The sequence below is a fragment of the Drosophila innubila genome (genome assembly GCF_004354385.1).
Source record: "Drosophila innubila isolate TH190305 chromosome 2R unlocalized genomic scaffold, UK_Dinn_1.0 1_C_2R, whole genome shotgun sequence".
In the NCBI taxonomy this organism is placed as follows: Eukaryota; Metazoa; Arthropoda; class Insecta; order Diptera; family Drosophilidae; genus Drosophila; species Drosophila innubila.
Window position 1 is genome coordinate 17,693,489 of NW_022995374.1, and position 23,804 is coordinate 17,717,292.

The following is a 23,804-nucleotide window of genomic DNA, read 5'->3' on the forward strand; positions in this document are numbered from 1 at the left end:
CTATTTTTGCTAAAAAAATCTATTTCATGTGATGAAAAGGCTTTTAGAATTAGTTTCCATTTGTGTTTTGCATTTTTCGATGTATAATATTGTGCTTTAGTGAATAGTTCAATCAAACTTAGGCTGAACGATTTGGTACAAACTCAAAATCGTTGCCGCTGAAAGAGAGAAATAACAACAACAAAATGACCATTTTGTATAAGGTGGAAAGTCGGCGGGAATTTGGAAATGGCAAGGACAGTGTATTCCCCCACAAGATCGTGCTGTGCGCCGTCTCCGCCCGCAACATAATTGCATTCAGCGCACTCCAGAGTCTTTCCAGTCACGTCTATGTGTGCGACATTGTGACTCCCTGGCAATATTACAAGGTGTGCACCTCCAAGTCGCTGATCAATGTGCTGGAGTGGAGTGCCAATGGGGAGCAGCTGCTCCTTGGCTACATTGGCGGTCGTGTGGAGATCTGGCAGCCCAAGGAGCATGCGCTGAACGTCTGGCAACTGCAGTACCATGCCACCATTCCCAGCGAGGACATCATCCAGGCGAAATTCTTTCACAACGGCAAAGGCGTTGTCTTCAACACCCAGAAAAAGGATCACACATATTATGCCGAAAAGTTTGAGCGTTTGGAGCAGCGACCCACGTTGACCGGCTTTGGCGGCGTCGCTGCCGAGGGTTGCATACTGCTGACCTCCTCTGGACTCTTGGCTGCCTTTATGCTGCCCCAGCTGCAGAGATTACCGCCGAACAGTAACAGTGCCGGGCAGGAGCCGTTGGACAGCCAGAGCGGCGAACAAATGGAATTGACGCCCGCCACACACAGCATTGGAATCTCGCGCAGCTACATCGAGCACTGCAGCATTGTGGCCAGTCCCAGTGGCGCCCTCAATGTGGCCTACAGCATTGGCTGGCAGCAGCAGCAGCAGCAACAGCTGGTTTATTGCTTTAAAGTAGGCCTATCCAATCTAATTTAATTATTTGAATTTAGCTAATATTATGATTGGTTTTTCCAGGTCTCACTGCAGCTGGAGAGTGAACGCATTGCCATCAAGTCGGAATCATTGGCCAGCATCTTCCTGAATGCCACGCCCGCTTCGCAAGAGAGCAGACGCATCACACAGCTGCTGTGGACGCGGGTGGCCAACGAGGATGTCATCTACGTAGTCTTTGGCTCTAACGATGGCGGAAGTCTCTTGGAGCAATGGACTCTCACCCGACGCCATCAGAATGTGCACGCGCTGCTGCAGCAATCCTCGGGAGCGGCGTCCAACAACAAACCGGTTGAGTTTGTGCCCAGCGAGAGTTGGGAGCAGGTGGCCAAGCTGCAGTTGAACTCACCAATTGCACATTTGGCGAGCACTCGCCTCGTCTCGGCGGACTGTGACCAGTTGTATGCCATAATGCAGGATCACAGTGTGCATGTGCTGGAACCGGGCACATTGAAGCAACTGAATCACACGCAATTCGAGCGGGATGCAGAGACCAGATTCATTTGCGCCGATCTGACGCCCACGAGCCAAATGCTGCTCATCTTCGATAGCCACGCCCAGTTGCATGCGATGCAAACGCCCATGTTGAAGCCAAGTGCGAGCACCATGCAGCTCCTCCTGCTGCTACTCGAGTACTGCATTGTGACGGGCGTGGATGGCAGCGACGTGCTGCTCCTCAATCTGGGCAATCTTGAGGCGTTGGTCGAGAAGTTGACGGACAACTTTACACGGCAACCGTCGTATGTTCGGCAATTCTACTATGCCAACTTTTTGGCGCTGAAGAGCAATCTGTGCCGGGCACAACAGCAGGAGTTCGACAATCTCATCATTTTGCACGCCATTTCTAGCACATTTAAGAGCCTTCTGCGGCCATCGGATCTGGGTTGCCAGGACAAAGGACCGGCGGATAACTTGGCCATGAAACTGGCTGAATCGGTGCCGGATGTGGATACGGTTATGCTGAATCTGGATCCCAAAGACTTTACCGTTGAGCCCATGATGCTGCAGAGTCTGCAACAGCTCATCCAATGGGTCACGGATCTGGCCGTCAACATGCTCAACCGCCTGCCCGATGAGGTGATGAAGAGCAAGCTGTCCGGCAAGAGACCCAGCTATGACATCAGTCGCGACATTGTGGCCATTGGCAGTTTACGTGAACTGCTCGTAATGATTCGCATTTGGGGACTGCTGAATCCACAGTGTCTGCCTGTGTACACCAAGACTATGGACAACATTGATGTGCTGGTCATATTATTCCGACTGTTGACGAGGCTGGCACAGAACACGTCCGAGCCGGATGAACTACTGCTGGACGAATGCAGTCTGCTGTCCAAGCAGCTCCTCATACCACAACTCTCTAAACACAATCCAACAACGCTGCTAAGCACTCAGGGATATGCGGCGGTCAAGTCCGGACAATTGACGTTCACATCACAGGTGGAACCTGCTGGACTCCAAGACATTGAAATGGAACAGGTCGTCTTCTCAAACTGTGTCAAGGATGGCGTTAGTAATCTTCAGCTTGGCGCCAGTCCCAGCACCATCCGGCGCTGTGCCCGCTGTGGATTCGTCAATAGCGCCAACAAAGTGGCCAAAACGTCGGCGCTTAAGGCCTGGTGTAATAAGTGGCTGCATTGCCACTGCGGCGGCTTTTGGAAGCAAATTAATTAGTATTTTTAGTTTTTATTGAATAGCTTGTAAGAATTTTAATAATTAAAGAGCATAAATTATATATTTTCTTTATTTCCTTTTGAATTGTTGTTTAAATTTTAATCTGACAGTTTGCGAAAAATACGCCACCTATGTTATGTATTTGGTGCTACAAAAAATGGGTAGTTTTTTAAGCTATTTTGAGCGCAATTTAAATTTGAGGTAATGCAAATTGCAAAAACTTTGCCACACATTTATATTTTTTGATGAATATTTAAAATTCGAAATTATATAAAATTAATGTAAAAATTGTAGTGAAGGTTAAGAAATCGTCAGCCCTCGGTGAGAAAAAAAAAGATTTTTTTTAAATGTAGCTAAAATAAAAGCCATATTTTGAAAAGGGTACAAAAAATCAGAAATGTACTTATTTTATTGAGTTAAAAAAAAGGAACCAGATCGGAAATTTTAACTGGTTGGGCAACGCTCCGACAACTGCAAATTAAAAAAAAAGAACTTTGATATAAATACAAACAAAAAGTGGCTTGCAGGTGATTAACGTATTAAATTTGAATAATCCGCATAAAAATGAACATCAATTTGCCCAACTTCAATGTGAAGAACCTCGTCAAGGAGGCGGGCAGTACAATATCACGAGTGGTGCAGGTAAATGAATAATGCTTAGGCAATGGGCAAAAGCCACAGTTGTGGTTGGGGGCATGGATTTTGGGTGGAGATGTGGGTGGGTGGTGGTTTTGGGGCTGCGCAGTCGATTGACTTTTGTGTTTACCCTTGCCCTTTTTGCAGTTAACAGAGGAGAAACTTGGCACCACCGAGCGCACCGAATATGATATACACTTTCAAAATCTAGCGGAGCGCGCCGACGTGACCAAAACATGGACTGAGAAAATCGTGAAAGACACCGAATCGGTGTTGATTCCCAATCCACAGAATCGCGTGGAAGACTACATATTCGAGAAGATTGAGAAATCGAAGCCGAAGCGTCTCAGCAACTTGGAGCATCTGGCGCTAGACATGATCGAAGCTGGCGGAGACTTTGGCCAGGATATGCCCTATGGCCAGGCCCTAATCAAGGTCGGTCAGGCGGAGCAGAAGCTCGGACAGTGCGAGCACGACTTCATTGCCACCTCAGGGATTTGTTTTACGCAACCGTTGCGCAAGTTCCTCGATGGCGAAATGAAGACCATTAGCAAGGAACGCGGCATCCTGGAGACGAAACGGTGAGAATCACTTGGTCATGTCTATATTTATATCTATATCTATATGTATTTGTATGTGTATGTGTATGTGGATGTGTTTGCTTGCAGCTTGGATCTGGATGCGTGTAAGAATCGTGTGAAGAAGGCACGCAGCATGCTCGGCCAGCAGGCGGTGAGTGGGCGGGAACTGAGAGGGGGGAATGGAAACGAATGGCGAATAAATTTAGCAAATAAGCTCATTATGGATTTTTGCCTCTGCTTTTACACTTCCTTTTGCTGCTTTCTACAACATACGGATGTACATATTATGGATGTTTGTGTCTTGATTTGTGGTTTATAGAAAGATGGCATATCGCCAGAAGCTGCCTTGGAACAGGTATCGCCCAACGCGGCGCCTTTTTAATGCTCTTTCTTTATCATGTTACCAATACCATTTGCCAATTTTCCAATTATAACTCAACTTTTGTTTAATGCAGGCGGAGCGTGACCTTCGTGTGGCCCAGGCCGAGTTTGATCGGCAGTCGGAGATAACGAAGCTGCTGTTAGATGGCATCAGCACCTCGCAGGCTTCTCACCTGCGTCATCTGCACGCCTTCATTCAGACTCAGGTGCGATACTATAAACAGTGCAGCGATGTCATGGATCAACTGCAACGCGAGCTGGCCAAGTAAGTCCAACAGTTATGATGCTTGTATGTAATTAGTTCCCTGTAAACTTTGTACCCTGTAATTTGAGAAGGCGGCACCATTCAATTATGTATTTGCACTCTGTCTGCTGTTGCGTCTTACAAATGTGGCCAATTCGTTTGTTTGTATTGTCTTGTGGTCTTACAGAATGCAGCCCGCCAAGCCACGCCTGCGCATCAATAGCGAAGATGTCGATGTCGGGCCTCCCAGCATAGTTTCCGATGTCATTTCCACTCCACTGGCACTTGCCCTAGAAAGTGATAGCGATTATGATAATGATAACGATAGTGAGGCTGGTTATACCAGCATTGATATTGGTCAGGCCAAGGCGTTAACTCAAAGTCTGTTGGAAGACTTTGAGATAGAATTCGATACGAGTGCTATAACAACAGTTTAATCAATTTGAAATCTAAATACTCAAAGTGCAAGAAGCCTTGAATCAAAATTGAAACGAGCTTTGATTTACATGTAGTATACGTAATTAGTTATAAATATTGAATTGGTTGTTATCATTGTTGTAGGTAGTATATAGTCATGTGTTCCTGTTAGTAGTTATGTTCTAAAGGTTTCAATAGTAGCACCTCCAATTTCACAATTCCAAATCAAACACAATCAAGTCATTAAAATCTGCCTCTGCGTCTTCCATCAGCTTGGGAGGCCCAACACCATATGCACCACTCGATCTACAGGATGCCGGCAAGTCAAATTCCGCCGGCGGCGGCGTAGGTGGCAATGGATCCCGTGGAGCTGGCAACAACAATAGCAGCGCTGGTCATGGCCACAAACCAAATCAATCCATGCCAATTCACGTCAACACGGATCAAATGCAACGTGCCCGAGTGCTGTGCTCCTATGATGCCAAGGATCACACAGAATTGAATCTAAGCGCAAATGAGGTATGTGGAAAATTACATATTTATTTAGCATTGTGAAATAAAATACATTTAATCCATTTACAGGTCATCTTTGTCACTGAATGCTCACCAGTCAACGAGGATTACATGTACGGTAAGCAGGGACTGATGAAGGGCCTGGTGCCCCGTGCATTTGTAGAAATGCTTGACGAGGAACAGGACGTCACTCTCTAAGATAATCAGAGAGAGGAAGAAAACTAACAAACTTAAAAAAAAATATTCGAAAATTATTATAGAAAGAATACTCATAACCGTTTAGATGAAGGCAATTGGACAATTACATAGTTCATACATAATACATATGCAAATGATGCAAGAAAGTACAATAATTTATCAGAATATACATATACAATATACACCATATACATACCAATTATATTAGCTTAGTCCATGTCGTTCGATCAGTGTGCCTCATGTATCCCAAGCATTCCAGCAAAACATATGTACAACCTTCTAGCTAGTTCACTTATCCTTGTTCCTTGCTCAGCTTTTAAAGGCCCATCACTGGCCATATCTATTTATATATATATATATAAATAATGCGAATATCGAGAAGAATCTCTGCAATGCAATTGTTTTTAAAATTCCTTGAAACTCAATTACCTTAATATAAATATTATCAACATTTATTACTTATAAACTTATCTTTATATAGTGCAAAAATGTTAACATAAATTCCGAAATTTATAATTGTTGCTAAACGTATTTGAAATAAGGCTTTTATTATTATTACTAAGCTTCTCAATCTCACATTGAACAAAGTATTATATTTTGTGTTATTTGCAGTTAGTTAAATTTAAATCTATATTTACGAAAATGTTAATTCCATATATTTGTCCAACTACTCGTATCCAAAAGATTGCATTTCGAATTAGAAACACTTTACTTAAGTTAACCATTTTTTTAATATTCGCCTACACACGTCCATTGGAAAGATTTGCAACTCTTATTTTGTATTTTTGGTGCAATTTCCCAAGTCAATTAAAAATTGCTTGTAAAATTTAAGAAAAGACCCAAGAAAAAAAATATATTTATATTAAAACACCAAGCAACGCGAAGCCAAGCCAGACTTAGCGCTTAATCAAAGAAATTAAAGTAACAAATTATTAAACGTACAATACAATAACAGTGCATAGGCGAAATTAACAACGATCTTTAGGTTTTCAACATTGAAATGCGTTAAAAGACGATTTTAAAACTATGTATCTAATATATAAATAAATGAAATGTTTACAAAAAGCAATAGATAACTTTGTTTAATTTTCATATTTGTATTTATTATCAATATATTCATAATTCATAAAAACAACATTGTGTTCCAGAATGATAAACAAAAAACAAAATCACAATGATTTCAGAATTGTAGTAATCTGAATTATATTACTTAATCAAAATTAAAGCCGAGGTCATATAAGTCGTCAAAATCGCCGCGATCATCCTCGAATTCCTCGTCGCTCCAGAAATTTCCATAATAATCGGTCTCCGAGTCGTATGAAAAATCCGAATCATAACTATCAAAGTCATCATCATCATCATCAAGATTGAATATATGAAAAAAGTCTGCATCAAACGCTGATGGAACCGTATATGATACATTGATTATATTTTTGGCATCCACATCCCCATTTGGTATTGTTAATTGACTGTCATGGGTGCCTGACATATTTATTTTAATTGGAAGCGGACGATGATAATGATTTGTTTGTAATTTTGAAATAATATCATTAAGAAGCTTGTCGGTGATTCTGACGCAACCCTCGAGATGTAACACTTGCAGTTTGGGGCAGGCAAGTATCAGTCGGAGTACACCATTTTCAGTCATATTCATACAATATTTCATATTGATTTCCTCTAAATTATGTAAAGTGAATAGGGCCTCTAATGCACGATCGTTGATCACATCGTTCTGTGGCAAATACAGAGTACGCAATGCGTTTAGTTTACCAATATCCACAAGGGTCTCGGCATTAATGCAGTTTGGAGTACGTATTTCCAAATGTTCCAACTGCATGGATTTATGCTCCACCAGCCATTGCATTAGCATTGGAGGAATCGCATTCACATCACGAAAGATGTTCAATATTAGTTTCTTAAGACTTGGCAACCTTGCAATGTGCTTATACTCAGTAAGCCCGAAATCACTGCAGGTAATGGAGAGAACCTCCAGAGATTCACAGCATTTTTCGTTGACAATTTGCTCGATACCTGCAGATACGTGGATACAATTCGTGTGCAATTCCTTAAGTAGTATTAGCCTGCCAAGCATTCGATTTATCAGTTCCGGCTTTAGTCTACAGTTGTTCAATGTTAGCGATTCAATAGAATCCGGTAAACAATTCATATGAGCTCCAGTCAACCTCTCATTATTGGAAAGATCCAGTTTCTTGAGCTGGTTTAATTGTCTGAGTGCTTGCAGATTCTGATTGGTGAGATTGCATCCACGTAATTCCAGACTTTTAAGACTATTCAGATTAGCAAACATTTGAAATGTGTTCTCCGATGTTAATTTGTTGGATAGGATTCTCAATGACTGCAAATTAATACAATGCGTGCCAAGAAAGTTGCACACTCGCTTACAGTGACGCTGTGGAATAATCCCTTCAATTTGCTTTACATGGCGTCCGGATAGTTGAAAGAAATCACGCAAATCCCATGCAGTCATTTCCTCGAATACATGAAATTGAATAGATTTGTCCAGCGTCGGAGACATTCCCTCATAAATGTTACGGAAACGAGTGCAGGTGCGTGCAAAGTGAATGCGGTCGGGCAATGATAAATGACTGAGTATATGCTCCAGGCAATGATCGTTTAGTTTCATAATTTCCGCCGGGGTCTCATTGGGACTTATATTGCCCCGGTTATGAGACTTTTTCTGGACATCGGGTTGATGCCAGCTATCACTGGGCTGCACACAAAAACGGAATTCATTTACATAGTGAACCTTGCGCTGCAATACCCTGTAAAAGTAAACAAGTTAAAAATTCAATAAATTGATCTCTTTAATGATGAGTTCTCACAGTGTCATCTAGCTTGTCTTACTTGGCAGCATGACGAGGATTCGCAAAGGCAACATATCCAGTTTTTGTTTTTATTCTTCTTCCACTCGAAAACAGATGCAAGCGTAAAACGCGTCCAAATCCCCCGAAATAATCTCGTAGCTGCTGCTGCTCCAGCTGAAATGTGAGCAATGTTATTGCTAAAATTTTGGGAATTTAAGGGGATTTCAGGCTAATTTCTTACCCCCTGTGAAATGCTCGATAAAAAGAGATTCTTAATCAGCACATGATCTTCGGTGTAGGCTAATTGCTGCTTAATGTAATAGTTTTTCTTAGGCGAAAGTCCAGACATTTTCCCGCTCATGAAATTATTGTTGGACCTGAACATACTCATTGTATTAATTCCAAGTGGTGTTTGATCGACATCTACTCCTCTTTTCGATCAAACGGTCATTGACGTCGTATACGTATTACGTGACACAAGAGGATTCCAAGCTGTGCTTTAAGCAATTTATATAGTAAGTTTTGAAGAACTTTTTGCGCACTTAGAAAAGAGAATTAATTTGGGCGAATCGGCGACGCTGCACCAAACAAAACACGAGTTGCTCGCTTAAGCTTATCGATATTGATTTGAGACGAATCGTTAAATCGAATTGCCAAGAATGTGGCGGTCGGGCGATAGACTAATATAATTGTTTCGATATGGCAATATACTCGATGAATATAACACCAGTAACTTCTCAATATTTAAATATGAGTGGGGGGAATCACTGCGGACGGCAGGCAGCTCGCGCTAGTGACGATTTAAATAAGACACAAACAGCAAATGTTTTTCTTCACTTGATATTTATTTTCGATAGTCATACAAAAACTGCTCTTTGCAGTTTTTTATGTAGAAAACAATTATACGTATCGTATTTTTTTTACAAAATGTACAAATTAAGGTTTAAAATTCACTAGTTTCTATATACAGATGTGCTACTAAAAGTCTTGATTCTTATATCAGAAAATCAACAAACAGCATAATAAATATTACGCATCTATGTATATACAATGATCGCTGCCAGCAGCATTTTAAAAATTAATATAATTACAAAAGCAAAATTAATCCATTTTTTTTAAACTTAAATAACACACATTTGTTCTGTGTGTGTAAATGTTGTCTAGTTATTATTATTGTTAGATTGTTGGGCCAGTTGTCACGATAGTATCCAGGAGTGTATTATACCTGCGACAATATCGTTATATACACAGATTTCAAATTGGGTATTAAGGTTCTTACGATTTTCGCCTGGTGAGAGTGTAATATGTATGTCCTCACGGTTGAGCAACGGCGCTGCAAAATAATTTTAATAATTGTATTTAAAAATACGCTAGCCAAAAGAAAACAAACAAATGCAAAAGCAAAAGCAGATATGGTAAATATTTAAATAACTTTTTGTTTTATTTTTGCAAGCTGCTTAATATAATAATAAACTTTGTAATAAACTTAGTAGTACAGCGATATCGCTAAAACAGATATTGAGGCATTTGCAATTTACATAAATATTATTTCAACAAATCTACGTGTAGATATTGTTAATATTGTATGTATGTACATTTAATTAGTACATATAAATATGAATGTTAATATATGTTGAATTTTAATTTTTTGTGGGTTTTATTCTCTTCTTAAATTAGCCGTGTCTTTGAAATGAGCAGCAAGTTCGGTTATAAACACACAATTCATTACATGTTCCCATTTATGCCATGACTTTTTCACTTATGCATCAAATAATTTGCTTAACTGGAAACTAGTTTAGATTCTATCACAGTTTCAAAGTTGCCAACATGCAGAACAAAACAACAACGCGTGCAAGCCATGCATGTTAGAGAACTCTGGGTTGGTTATACATAGAACATATGTAGCTTGGATCCTTGACAATTAGCACAAGTGTATTGGTTATCACTTATATCAATGATGGAAACAGGCAAGCCAGCAATCAATCAATTGATTAATCAATCAATCAGTCAATCACGTGTGCAAAGCGTATGGCTGCTGACGATTAGCATCGCCAGCTGTCGAGGATGTTGTGGGCGTGGCAGTGGCAGTGGCATTATCATCGCCGCTATGCACAATGCGTATCATACCCGGCTGGATCCTAACATTTTCACAGGCTTCGCAAACGTTCAGTTGTGGATGGTTCTGGAATGTACACAAGTTGCAGGCCCATGTGGGCTCCAGTGGCTCGTCGCCTTCGTCCCCTTCTGATTCGGACAGGGACTCCTCCTCCTCCTCTTCATTGGCATGGGGACGTGGTAATGGAACTGACGATGCTGCTGCTGCTGCTGCCGCCGCCGCTGCAGCTCGTTGCTGCTGCAGAAATTGCTGAAACTGATAGTACTGCGCATAAGTGGGCGGCGGTTCCTGCATCTGTAGTTGCAGCTGCTGTTGCTGGTGCTGCTGCTGAGGCGTCAGGCAAGCGGAACTGGGCGCACTGCTCGGTTGCTGCACATAGTCTGAATGAGACTGCGTCAACAGAGTCGGCACAGAATTTAGACGCGCCTGACTTCGACTGCCACCTGGAACACCGCGTTGTCGTGTTGTCGGACTGCAATTACTCGCCGGTGCCGAGAGTTGACGATTCATGGAATTGGGTGCGGCAGCGGTGCCATTCAGCTGGGGATCTGCAACAGAAGAATTCGACAGTTAGAACATCCAAAAAGTAACTCAATTGTCTTGCCTTACCATTTATCATATTGAGCAGCCGCTGACAGTCATCAGTGAGTTTCCTGATATCTCTGTCCAGTCTTTCGGATTCACCCACTGGCACCGGCTCGGTCAGTATGTTAATCTCCTCGGTCAGGTCGACAAGACGCTTTTTATTGTCACGCAGCACATTGGCTAATTTATCGCGTCGTGTCTTCTGGCGCTCAATGATTGCTTCATGGGCTGTAAGCAGAATAATTCCACAAATTACAATCAGTTCACAATATGTATAATTCAGGGTACCGTAATGATTATAAAATATTATTCAATTTATTTGTTATTTTACCAAAAATTAATAAATATTTCTTATATTTTGATTCGAATAAACAAACTATATAGTTTATTTTAACTTTGCATTGTTAAAATTAAAAAAGAAAATAAATTTTTAGATTTTAGTATATTTTGTTTTTGTTATTATTGTTATTTACAATGAGTTTTTAAATGAAAAGTTTAAAAGACAATTTAAATTTATTTAATTCTTTATAATATTATTATTTCAAATCAAAAATAAGAGCTAAAATATATTTGCATCATACAAATTTAAGATAACAGTTTATCCTGTATATAATAACAATAATATTCAATATTTTCTCATCCATTCAGATATTTTTTAATGGTTGATTTTTTTTTTAACTTAACTCCCATTTACGATCCCTGGTATATTTAGTTAATATGCTCATTATGTGTCTATATGTGGGAGTGTTCTTTCTATTTATATGGCCTAATACCTCACATTTTATTACTCTGTTTGTTGCTAAAAATAATAGCGCGCATTTTTGCGCTCGCTAAAAGTTCATAAACAAATTTAAATTTAGTCAAAATGCGCAAACACACGAAAAATCAATCTAATAATAATTTATTTTTCTGAAAATAAGCAGCGCATCGCCCGATTTGAAATGATTTTCTCGAATTTGATTTCAGCAAACAAAAAGAAAATAAAACAAAATTAAATAAAATAATAAAAAAAAGGAAAAAAAAAAAAACGACAGAAAATATTTTTAGACATTTTGATAGATTTCTAGCGGAAATAGCAAACAGGGCAATGGGCCAAGGGAGGATTTTAAACCGGACCAGACATATAGAGCGTCGCACATACATATGTATCTACATAAAATATATTCGTACGTCATTTGCGGGTATTTGCAAACATTTTAATTGATAAATTTATTCATTAATGGCAAGCGTGAGAAGAATTCCAAAGTAAAACAAATATATGTATATGAATAGTGCAAGTGTTATTCTTGTCAGATTGACTGTCGCCTTAAATTCTTGTCTAAAAGCAAATGCGTTTCTTAAAGATTTAAGTGGTTTTTTTTATTCTTGTATTTTTTTTATAGTATTTGAACCGCGTGATTAAATGTCAACGCGACCATTTTCATCCTCATCTTCATGTTCATCGTCATGTATTATTTTGAAAAAAGTTTTCTGTACCATAATTTCTTTGGGCTGCCCACGCTGCGTATGCTTAACGTGGCAAGTAGAACGCCTTATACGATCTAACGGAATTCGAATTTGTTTCTGTCGTCGCATTTTGCCCTGAACTTGAACGAATCTCAACAATAACACAACAAAGCATTGCAGAGAGGAGAGAACAAAATCGTTGTACAAATAAAATAGATAAATTTGCTGGTGGTAGAAAAATATTTAAAAGCATCGAGAAAAACAGGAGAGAAAATCTACAAAACGAAACGACGAAATTGTATAGAACCCATGGGAAATGAGAAATGGGCAAAGGCCAAAGAAACCAGACAAGAGACATTCCGACAGCAAATAATGTGCCGGACTCTGTATATAAATCGGAGCGTGGGCGATCCATATACCTATGTATGTAATTATGTAGAAAGATTGGATAGGTGCAGATATAAATAAATAGGTAAGTTGTATCTGTATCTTATATTGCCAAAGGGTGAACATAATCTCAATCAAATCACAGAAAGATTACGGAATACTTATGCATATAGTAATTGGAATATGCATTAAAAGATTTGCTGAGGATTAATAAAATTTATCATTTTTTATTTTTAAACTGTTCTTAGAAATGTCTTTCTACATAAATCTATTTGCCGTTAAGCCAGTTAATATAATTTAAATGTCGGAAATTATATGAGAGAAATCAAGAAATTCTGAGGTGCATTTGATGTGAGTTTTGAAAGAATTCACAGTGGATTTTCAAATTAATCTTAAATATTTGAGTTTTGGCTAAACAGTCACTTTAAACTCTTGTATTCTTTATTTGTATAATGCATTAAATAAACTTTATTTTAAAAGTGCTGTATTCTCATTTCACAACACGTGAAACAAAAGCTCTCTCTCTCTCTCTCGCTCTTTATTTGCACATTTCAGGGCGTAATTCAATTTGTTATCAATTGTAAACAGAATCGTCAGATAAGGCTCAACAACGAGGCTTTCATAAGCGATTAGAGCCCAATAACAACAACAGTAACAACAAAAATCCCCTTATAAATAGAAATTAGTTATGAATTTGGCGCAAGGGAACATGTGAAAACTATAGCTATTACTTTGACTTGAAACCTGTAAGTTAAATCAATATTTCTGTATTGTTTTGATATGATAATATTATGAACTAATTGCTGAAAACGGCATTGTTTCTTATCAAGTCAACTAAAGTAAAAATAGTAAGGAATCTGTTCGAATTGACTTGGTACGTAGTTTGAAGCGATAAGCTTTTATTTGACAATTCTCGGAATACCTGAGACATTGTAAATATACATATATACTGGCAATCAATATGGAGCCCAAATTTTAAGAGCTAGAAGGCTGAAATTATTACACAAGGAATTGTATATACATTTTTTTAATTGATATTTTTGGCAAAATTTAGTAGTTCTGTTATTTTGTAAGCTAGCAAACTTTTTCGATATTTTAACCTAAGAGCTTGCGGAACTAAAAGTGTCTTTCGATAAATACGCTATTAATGAAACGATTAACAAATTCAGTTGGCTCAACATTCCGAGTGTTGAACGATAAGCAAAGGACGGCACATGATTATGACGCTCTCGCTCTCCTTCTCGCTCTTTCTCTCTTATTCTTGTTCTTGCTTTGTTTGGTACTCACCTTCTCGATCGCATTCGGGCACGACGCCCTCGTAGAGGGGCATGTGTGTGACGCTGGGACTGTTATCAGTGCTGTTGTTGTGCAGATGATTGTTGTTGTAGTTGGAGGCCACAATGTGATTCTGCGCCTGTGTGGGATATGGAAATACTTCAGGCATCTCGTCAGCTGCACTTGTTGCCTGTTGCTGCTGTTCTTGTGGTTGTTGTGACGTCAGAAATGACGAAGGCGGTGGCGTTGCTCCATCGGTGGTCAGCACAGGAGGCGGCGGGCAGGGCGCATAAAGCGGCACCTGGGGACGCACACAGCCGGCACTGAAGACGCTGCCCTCGTCGGTGACGGTTAGCTGGAAATTCTTGTGGGTGCCACGACGAGCATCGAAACTGCTGCTCGAATATGTGATGCCGCTGCTGCCGTTGCCACTGGCCGCCGGTCCGGCCGTAATGTCAATGGTCGAGGGGGCAGCACCGTTGCTCGTTGTCTGCGGCTGACGCAGCGTGAGATTTAGCGAGGTGAAACTTTTACGGCCGGATGCGGATCCAGATCCGGAAGTGGGCGATGGCGGCGTTGGTGAAATTGCGACGGCGTTATTTAAAAACTCGCGCGCATACGGCGGCTCCGGCTGTAGCGTTATAACTGAGCGATGTCGGACTGGAGAAGGCAATTGCGCAGTTGTTGCCGCTGTCGGCGTCGCAGCTGCCGCTGGCGTCGCTGCCGCTGTTGGTGATGATAAGGAAACATTAAGCGACAACTCCGACTCGCTGGAGCTGAGCGGACTGGTGAGACAGGAGGAATCATTGGAGAAACTGCTCAGCTGCTGCTGCTGCTGCTGTGAGAGCGAGAGAGCTGCCGACTGCGGCTTCGGTGGCAGCGGCGGCAACGGCGGCGCTCGACGCAACGGTTTGCAAATCGCATTCGGCGTCAGTTGCTTCGGCGTCTGTCGCTGCTGTTGCTGCTGTCGCTGTTGAATTTTTTGCTGCAGCTGCGCGTTCACTTGACGTTGCAGATTTAAGGTTGTAGGTCGAGGACGTGGGGGTTGGGGTTGAGGATGGGCGTGGGCGTGGGGGTGGGTGTGGGTGGGTGTAATCGCTGCTGGTGACGTCTCCACATTGCCATTGACAAGGGGCGGCTGTGGGGGCGCGGCACGTGATGGTTTCAGCGGTGTTGGTGGTTTTGCCAGTCGCTGTTGCTGCTGCTGTTGTTGCTGCTGTTGCTGTTGTTGCTGCAACACCTTGGCGGGATACGACTGCACGGGCATAGGATGCAGGATGAGCTCCTTTTTCAACATTTGTATGCAATTATCACGCTGATGGCAATTCTCATTGACGCATTGCGTCACCAGAGCATCGGGCAGCGTTGGAAATTCCTGCTTCATCTCATGGAACAGGTGCATAATACTTATATTTGTGCACTGGCAGCTTTGCTTCGATTTCGCTCGAGTTGTTGCCTCCTCCTCCAGCTGTTCATAGCTGCTGGCTCTGCTGATGTTGCTGTTGTTGCTTCGCTGTAACTGTTGTTGTTGCTGTTGCTGTCGTTGCCGTTCCTGCTGCTGATCCTCGTCTGCGTTAAGAAGTGCCTTGAATTTAAAGTGTTGCTGCAGTGCCTCGGCTATGTTGTTGTTGTTATTATTATTATTATTGTTGTTGCTTGTATTAAAATTGCCATTTAATTGGAAATTGTTTGCTCCGGGCGGCGTTGGTGGTGTAGCCGCCATTTTAAGCCATCATTTGTCACAGTTGCAGTCCTGAAAAAGCCCATAAAATGCAAATTAGTTAACTAATTGAATTAACCATCGATTTTCAATTTCTTTTCATAGAAAGCATTAGTTCATGGCCAGAATTAGCACATCGACTAAGTCATACAAATGAAATGCTGCAAGAATAAAATAGCTTCAAACCATTTGGATAAGCACCGAAAACAATAAACAAATGACAGAGAAAATTTAAAAATATTTATGACACAATTCAATGCATGGCATAAAAAAAATTGCTCAGGTTTTTGTGCAAAAAATACAAAAAAAAAAAACAGAAATACATAAAATAATAATAATAAAAAAAGAAGAGCGAGAAGAAAATATAATCGTTCGACTGGCTAAATCTCGATATCTCGTGCTTCTGCCGGTGCTAGGCCAGTGTCAAGGATGACATAGACAAATGAAGATCAGAAATAAAAGCAAAAACATTGGCATATTAATGTATAGAAGAATATAGTGTAAAATGCCTTTTACTGACAATCAACTAGTGATGCAATTCATTAATAAGTTATTGAAAATAGGGTTTTCCAAATTTAATGCAGATTCAGGTCAAATAATTGTAAGATTCACAAAAGTATCAAGTGTATTAAAAAAATAGACAGTGATGAAACTTGAATTTTTTTTATGTTGTTGCAGAATCAAATTAAAGTTGAGTTGTCGATTTTTCATAACAATCAATTAAATCGACTCGATTGTGCGTAAAAAATAAACGAGTTAAACGAGTGATGGAAATTCGACTCCGAGAAAATCGACTTGTCGATATTTCTATATATTTATCCATCTCTACAATTAATACTATAAATTCACATAAAACATTTTAATACTATCAATGGCAATCACTTACATTTTGATTTCGAATAGTTTTATATTTAATTGATTTAATTATGCACTTGAAAACGTAAAATGCTTAGAAAATTTTTGCTTTTGATGGTGTTTGTTTATTTAACACAGAAAATAATTTATTTGTTTGTTTTTTAAGAGACACTTAATTAATAAATAATATATAATTAGCAGCTATCTTTAGTGAATTATTATTTTAAAAATTTATATTTAGAGCTCTTAACGAGAATTGAATTTAAGTAATATGTTTATAATATTTAAACTTGGTATTCCAATTGACAGGCAGTTGTTTTGTATTTTAGTTTAGCCACATATGTTGACATGAGCTTTGAGTTATTTCACAATTAATTTAAAACTCAGTTTTCTGGTTGTTTCTAAACACATTTCAATCACAAATTTGTTTTCAACACGAATGTACTCGCACTCATATACAAATAAGTAGCGAAATTATCATAATACATACTCATATATGTATATTAGCATTTTAATGTGCTGAAATTCTTTATCAAAACAGAACAGATCAGAATCTCCCGCTGTTTCCCACAATTCTCACAAGTCGGAGGGAAGCGTTTGGACGCCTTAAATGCCAGCGATAAACTGAAAACATTTTCGAAAATATTTTCAATGAGCCGACTAAAAATGTGAAGTGTACAAAATCACACATACATGCACATATACTATACATATGTACATATTATGTGAGTGAATTTATGCCCTCAAAAAACATAACAAATTGTAATTTTCTACTCAAACTCGACTGGTCAACGTGACGTATGCGTAATGCACCCACTATAAATATCAACATAAAACAAAGAAATACCTAGGAAAAACCGCAAAAATAATCTAAGATCAGTAGTTTTCATATTCTTACGTTCTATTAAGTCCCTTTAAAATGCCATAAAGTGAAACGAATCAATTAAATCATTTAATTATTTTTGACACACGCATACAGTAAAAAAAACCGAAAATAAAAGAATTATTTCGCATTTGTATTTAGTTTTCTCTCACTTTCTCTCTCTCTCTCTCTCTCTCTCTCTCTCTCTCTCTCTCTCTTACTCTCTCGCTCTCTTTTTCCTTCTCTTTCTCTTGGTTGGTAAGCAATTTGGTTCTTATAAATGTTTTAAAAATAAACTTTTGTGTGGGTGTTGCACAAAACCATCGAAAATTGAATGAAATATTTGAAAGATGCCAAAAAGAACAACAACAATAACAAAACAACAACAGCAACTAATGCGAAAAACAAATGATATGCTAAGGTGAAAGAGTTGTTTAAGAATGAAATTAATTAATTATCATAAAAGAACTATTTTAAAGTTGGGCACACTTAAATGTCAGACACATCATCGCACGGATTAAAAATAGATTACTTGATAAGTATTTAAACGGCCCTCGAAACATGCATACATATAAAAAACATCTACATATCTGCGAAATACTGGGGATTTTCGGCTCACCTGAGCTCTTTTGATGATTGCTGGTCAAATGGAAGCAGCTAGTGACAATATTAATAAAAACAAATAATAAACTTTCGTCCCCTCACACACAGAAAATACAAGTTTAGTAATAAAAAGCAAACATTTATGCACAAAAAACGCATTAATAATAAAGCATTGGCATTAAATTTGCGATGGCACATTTAACATGGCGCCATTAAAATGGCCACAGGCATAAATAATATTTATTTTTCTATTTATTTTTTATTTGATTTTATTTTCAAAAAACAACCAGCAACATTTGTTTCCAGAATTTGTTTATTTGAAAATCTGCCCCTAAAGCAAAAACAAAACATGATAACAACAAAAACCAAATTGTTATCTTTAACCGAAGATATAATACTCTTTCAAGTAGTTCCCCTTTAATATCTTATCTTCCATCAAAAACACATGGACAATTTGAACATGACGCGTTAAATTTGTTGTCAAATACTTAGTGACTAAATTATAAAACTCTCTGCATACTCTATAAATTAAAAAAAAAAAGCGAGGAAAATCAAAATTAAGCAGCAATTCAAAGGCAAAACAACATGAAGAATGCATAGCGAAAATTGTGAAGAATTTCATTAGATTTTCTTTTATTTTTCCAACAAATTCCAACCAAAAATCTGCGGTCAAAACTGTTCTGACTTTTGAAGATAATTAGGTTGAATTGAATTTTGAATACGCTACATAGAATAATATTTTCTTAAGTATCATCAAAATAATGAAATTAATGCGATAAAATATTCGTCGATACAATAATTTTTTCTAACTCACTTTTGGAATATTACACTGACTGATTGAATATCCTGTGAAGTGTATAACATGATCAGCACAAATTAAACCTCAACTTTAAGGGTAAATTCTGAGTTATATTAAAAGTGGAGGCAATTTAGGAAAATTTGTTTTATTTCGATAATGTATCTCGTTTATATTTTACGTTTTATTTTTCGTGCGCCTTATAGCGAGGGTGTAGCGCAGACAGGCAAACAAGCAAACGACTGCAGACGTAAACGACCTTCACAATTAGCGAGATACAGATACATTTATATATGCAACAGATATACGAGATGTGCACGAGTTTTCGTCTCAGAAAGGAAAGGAAATCGACGTCAAAATGTGCAGCTAAACATATCTAATATATAGAAGAAACTGAGAGTACTCGTGTATATTAAAGAAATATACAAAATCGGATGTACGCACAGACAACTGCATACTGTATATATGTACATAGAATCTATTATATGCACAGGTAACTGATTTCCATTTTTTTTTTTGCAAGAAAACATAAAATTGGTCGAGAGCAAAAAAAAAAAAAAACTGAAACAAAAGGGGGAAAATTCAAAACAACAAAAAGTTTACAATGTAATTAAATTTATGGCAACACATATAAGTTTTATGGTACATGGGTCTTCGATCGGAACAGATCATCTTGTAATTTCACGGAAAAAAAATTCCATTCATTAAAATGCTTTTGTGAAAAATTTGTCGGCGCTTGGCTTATTTTTCGTAAAATTTACAAAAAATTAACAGTTGCAAGAGCTGGTCCTCAAAATACCCTGTGCTTTTTTTGTATGTGTTTTCCGTCTATTCAGATTATTTCGTCTTTGAAATCTAGACTAAATGAATTCGAATATGTGCATGTTTACAATACCTTATATCTTTGTGTGATTACAGGGTATAGTAAATGTGTTGCTGGGTTTTCCGAGCAGTCGATCAGTTGATTTGAAAGCGGATCATCTGATGCTTGCAGGAAATGGCGCTTTTAAGGTTTTTCCGAATATATTTGTTATTTGGCGACAACTCAGGGGAGATTCTTGTTTTCTGTAGTTGACCCATTTAATGGCTCTAAAACTTAATGGACTCCCATCTAACACTCGTGGCTTATCAATACACTACAATTGTTAAAGGGCTCTTCAAGTTCACCTTTAACGCTAGCCATTGTTGTCTATTATTGATTACATTTTTTAATTTATCTATAAAAAACATTCTACGTATATTTTATTATCAATTCAGTAATCGACGTTAATGAGATATTTACGTACATGTATAGATTACCTTACTGTCTGCCTTTGAAGGCCGACCATTTGAGGTATCAATGCATTGGCCGGAAATCTCATTGTCTGCTCTGCCAAATAAATAAATAAATTTTGAAACAAAAAAAAGAGAAAAGAATATATACTCTATGCCATTCACCGCACAATTCTGAAACAGAAAACATACGGTTCCCGAAGACAATGCGTAGGAAAACTAAAAAAAAATAACTATAATAACTGTGCTACACACAACATGGAAAACAACTTTCACTTTGTGTAGGGAACCGACCAAATAAAAAATTAAAATACAAGGGAATAGAAAAGAAACAAATTTTTAAGTATAAACGAAATATTATAAATCAAATGCATAGACATGAAATGGAATGGAAACAACAAGCAAAAATGGAACAAAAATAATTTAATTTTATTATATATTTTGTTGTTGTTTTTTTTCTTGTGTTTTGTATTTTGTATTTTGTGCGCCCGCTGCTTGCCAATAATTTGAAGAGGCGTTTTGCGGAATTTTCTGCAGACGTCAGGCCTTGACTGACGTCATTGGCGCGAATTTCGAATTGGAAACAAGACAGAAGAAACGCGGATCATTTCTCCTGTCGTTCTCCTGCCTCGAAATTACTTTGTACAGTGCGAAAATAAAAACCACAATACAATCTACATTCAGACATAAATACGGGTTATTTATTTATTTATGATCATTTTCTTTTTATATTCATCTTTATACCCATTGTCTAAAAGCTACATAAGGGGTATTTATAACGATTCATTTTAAGAATTTCACAAATGATATGTGCTAAGATAACAAGAAATGAAGGAAAAGAATAAGGATTAAAAAAATAGTATACTTGTAATTATTAAATTTTGGTAATATATAACAAATATACAAAATGGGAGAACAAAATTGTAATGACAAATATTAAAATAGACAAACATTTTCAAATATTTAAAAAAAAAAAAATTCTTTACTTTTTTATCATACCATATATTTATAATGAACTAGAATCCTCAGATCTTTCTTGGATTGTAAAATACAGGAATATTTTTTTTTAAATAATGCAGGAAAAAAGGCAGAGAATACGCATCGCTGAATACAGGGTATCTATTAGTTTATTAACTGAGCCGTGCATCGTTGGACTTTACTTGTTCTTAGCCTTTTTATAAATGTGCAAATAATCAAAGGGGAGTCAAAGACAACAACAATAACAAAAACAATATTAACAACAACATCAACAGCTTTTTGAGTTATATTTAGACACTGTTCATTTGGGCGTAAAAAATAAATAATTGACAATCGGTAAAAGAGATTGTCAGGGGGGTGTGGGGGGAATGGGAAGTACGCTTATCGCCGAAGTCTGGGAAATGCTTTTCGTGCTTGGCGACAGTTTTTGCCATTTATTTATACATATACATATATTTTTTGGCAATTATAATGTTACTGATAAATCAAATATGGTATACAAAGTCAAGCCAATGAAAAATAATTAAAGCCGTATAAACTATCAGCTAAATGTATGTATAAATATAAGTACGTACGTGCATATGTATTTAATTGTATATACTGTGTAGATACGTAAATATGCAGGGAAATTCCCGCAATAACAACAACAACAAAGGCGTATGCCCGAGAGCAGCAGCCGCAACTACAACAACTACAACAACAACAACGTACATATGTATATAAACAAAGACGTAAAATGGAAACAACAACAGTGTTTTAATCTTTTGCAAATTGAACAACAGTCTCTCGTCAATTATAAATGAGGAATATCAAGGAATAGTAGTCCGATTAATTAAATAAATTAATAAATATAAGCTGCATGTTAAGTAATTTTTCGATTTTTAAAAAGGATCGTGACACGTTGTGATTGCAAGTTCTGCTCATCTCTAACTGGCAAGTGACAACAACGCCACCTGTGCGTCGGTCGTGGCGTCAGAGAGCCGAAAAACAACAACGACCATTGATAAAACTATGCTAAAAACCCCCTAGCACAAACAATCGTACATTGAAAATCAATATTTGCACTTTTAGATTAGAAATTATGAGGAAAAAACTAAAGCCAATATATATAAGCACACACACACATACCTATGTATATTTAAATATTTTCATAAGAATTAAGGCCATTATGGCAAATAGGCAATTGTCCGGACCCGCCACCTCGTTTCTAAGCCCAAAACCCAGTCACAGTTTTTGTGTTATCATTCGGTAACGGGGCGGGGGCGGAAATACATTCATATATCAAATACGTGCTACGTATGTGTGCACTTAAACACTCACACACACTCGTACAGTGTGATTGTGCGAAAGAGACACGTAGACCGACAACGGCGACGACGCTGCTGTATTAACGTCAAAAAAAAAAACAGCAAGATAAAAACCAGCCAGATCGTCTACGTGTTTGTGTGTGTGTGTGTGCGAATAAGTGCGAGCGAGAGAGCAAGCGCATAAAAACAGGTGACATTGGCAGCAGCGCTACGCAATAATAGATAAAAAAAAATACATAATTCAAATAAAATGTAAAATGCCAGCTGGGTTAAGAAATTACATCGCAGAATTTGAAAGCAAACGCAAACATGGCCCGAAAATGCACAGCCAGTGTGTACACACACAAGCACACACTAGCGCACACAAACACTTTCATAATAATATTTATGAGCGGGGAGCTGGGCGGACGCAACTTGTTGCATGTGTAATTGCTATCGTTGTACATATGTACTTAGCTAATCGTATTCTACACTTACCAAAAACAATTATAAAATAGGCGCCCTTTAGCTGTGTTTATTCCTCAGCACTTTTATTTATTTTTTTTTTGCTATTGCATCAACTTTTGTGTTTTCACTTATTCTCTCTGTGGCCGTTTATTGTTGGCCTTTGCTTGGCTTTCACTTATTCTTTGCACTTGTAGAAAACCGCACTTGCACTCGCACTTCTGTTTTCCGTTTTGTTTCGATATCGCCAAGCGTTTTTGTAACTTATTATTGTTAGTTTTACAATTGTATTTATTTGTATTTTCGTTCGATTTTTACGCGATCCGACTGATCCGCGAACTTTAAAGCAAATGAAAACAGCTGATTAATTGATAACAGTGAGCAAAATATAACATTTTGCTGAGCTGCTATTAACAGTGATCGCCGATATTTTCTTACTAACTGCGATAACTTATTTTTTACCTAAGCAACAGTGCGGTAATAATATTAAAACGGACAAGAAAGCGACTAAATTGTATTAAAAACATCGACTGAGTTTTGAGTTTAAAAAAAAAACAGTGGCTATGAGGCTTCCAGCAGAGGCGATGACATCGATAACAGTGTACGAACAGTGGCATAACAGGGTCCACCCGATATTTAACACTATCGCTGTAGATACCAATATAAATATCGAATATAGAGACGGTATTTGAATATGAATCTATCG

At 38.1% G+C, this 23,804-nt stretch overlaps 4 protein-coding genes across 7 annotated transcripts; 2 read left to right on the forward strand and 2 right to left on the reverse strand.

The window, feature by feature from the left end:
• Nucleotides 1-47: 47 nt before the first annotated feature.
• On the forward strand, nucleotides 48-2,718 carry LOC117783561 (mediator of RNA polymerase II transcription subunit 16). Its single transcript, XM_034621007.1, has 2 exons — nucleotides 48-947; nucleotides 1,011-2,718. The coding sequence occupies exons 1-2, from the start codon at nucleotides 186-188 to the stop codon at nucleotides 2,655-2,657; spliced, it is 2,409 nt and encodes an 802-aa protein (XP_034476898.1). The 5' UTR covers nucleotides 48-185; the 3' UTR covers nucleotides 2,658-2,718.
• A 378-nt stretch (nucleotides 2,719-3,096) lies between these two features.
• On the forward strand, nucleotides 3,097-6,696 carry LOC117785963 (endophilin-B1). 4 transcript variants are annotated; one of them, XM_034624257.1, is made up of 7 exons: nucleotides 3,097-3,299; nucleotides 3,441-3,874; nucleotides 3,962-4,025; nucleotides 4,194-4,229; nucleotides 4,330-4,520; nucleotides 4,687-4,930; nucleotides 5,499-6,696. In XM_034624257.1, the coding sequence occupies exons 1-7, from the start codon at nucleotides 3,222-3,224 to the stop codon at nucleotides 5,625-5,627; spliced, it is 1,176 nt and encodes a 391-aa protein (XP_034480148.1). In that variant the 5' UTR covers nucleotides 3,097-3,221; the 3' UTR covers nucleotides 5,628-6,696. The 4 variants fall into 4 exon arrangements, with proteins under 4 accessions (XP_034480148.1, XP_034480146.1, XP_034480149.1 ...); XM_034624255.1 differs by lacking the exon at nucleotides 4,687-4,930 and adding an exon at nucleotides 5,189-5,435; XM_034624258.1 differs by lacking the exon at nucleotides 4,194-4,229.
• A 12-nt stretch (nucleotides 6,697-6,708) lies between these two features.
• Nucleotides 6,709-9,067, reverse strand: LOC117785962. Its single transcript, XM_034624254.1, has 3 exons — nucleotides 8,694-9,067; nucleotides 8,493-8,626; nucleotides 6,709-8,410 (listed from the first exon to the last, which is right to left on the reverse strand). The coding sequence occupies exons 1-3, from the start codon at nucleotides 8,841-8,843 to the stop codon at nucleotides 6,838-6,840; spliced, it is 1,857 nt and encodes a 618-aa protein (XP_034480145.1). The 5' UTR covers nucleotides 8,844-9,067; the 3' UTR covers nucleotides 6,709-6,837.
• A 209-nt stretch (nucleotides 9,068-9,276) lies between these two features.
• On the reverse strand, nucleotides 9,277-23,550 carry LOC117785961 (ataxin-2 homolog). Its single transcript, XM_034624253.1, is given in 8 exon segments — nucleotides 9,277-9,677; nucleotides 9,732-9,785; nucleotides 10,580-10,727; nucleotides 10,730-10,796; nucleotides 10,798-11,116; nucleotides 11,178-11,381; nucleotides 14,274-16,014; nucleotides 23,132-23,550. Coding segments are annotated over 7 exon segments (2,532 nt in total). The 5' UTR covers nucleotides 15,985-16,014; nucleotides 23,132-23,550; the 3' UTR covers nucleotides 9,277-9,648.
• Nucleotides 23,551-23,804: the final 254 nt, after the last annotated feature.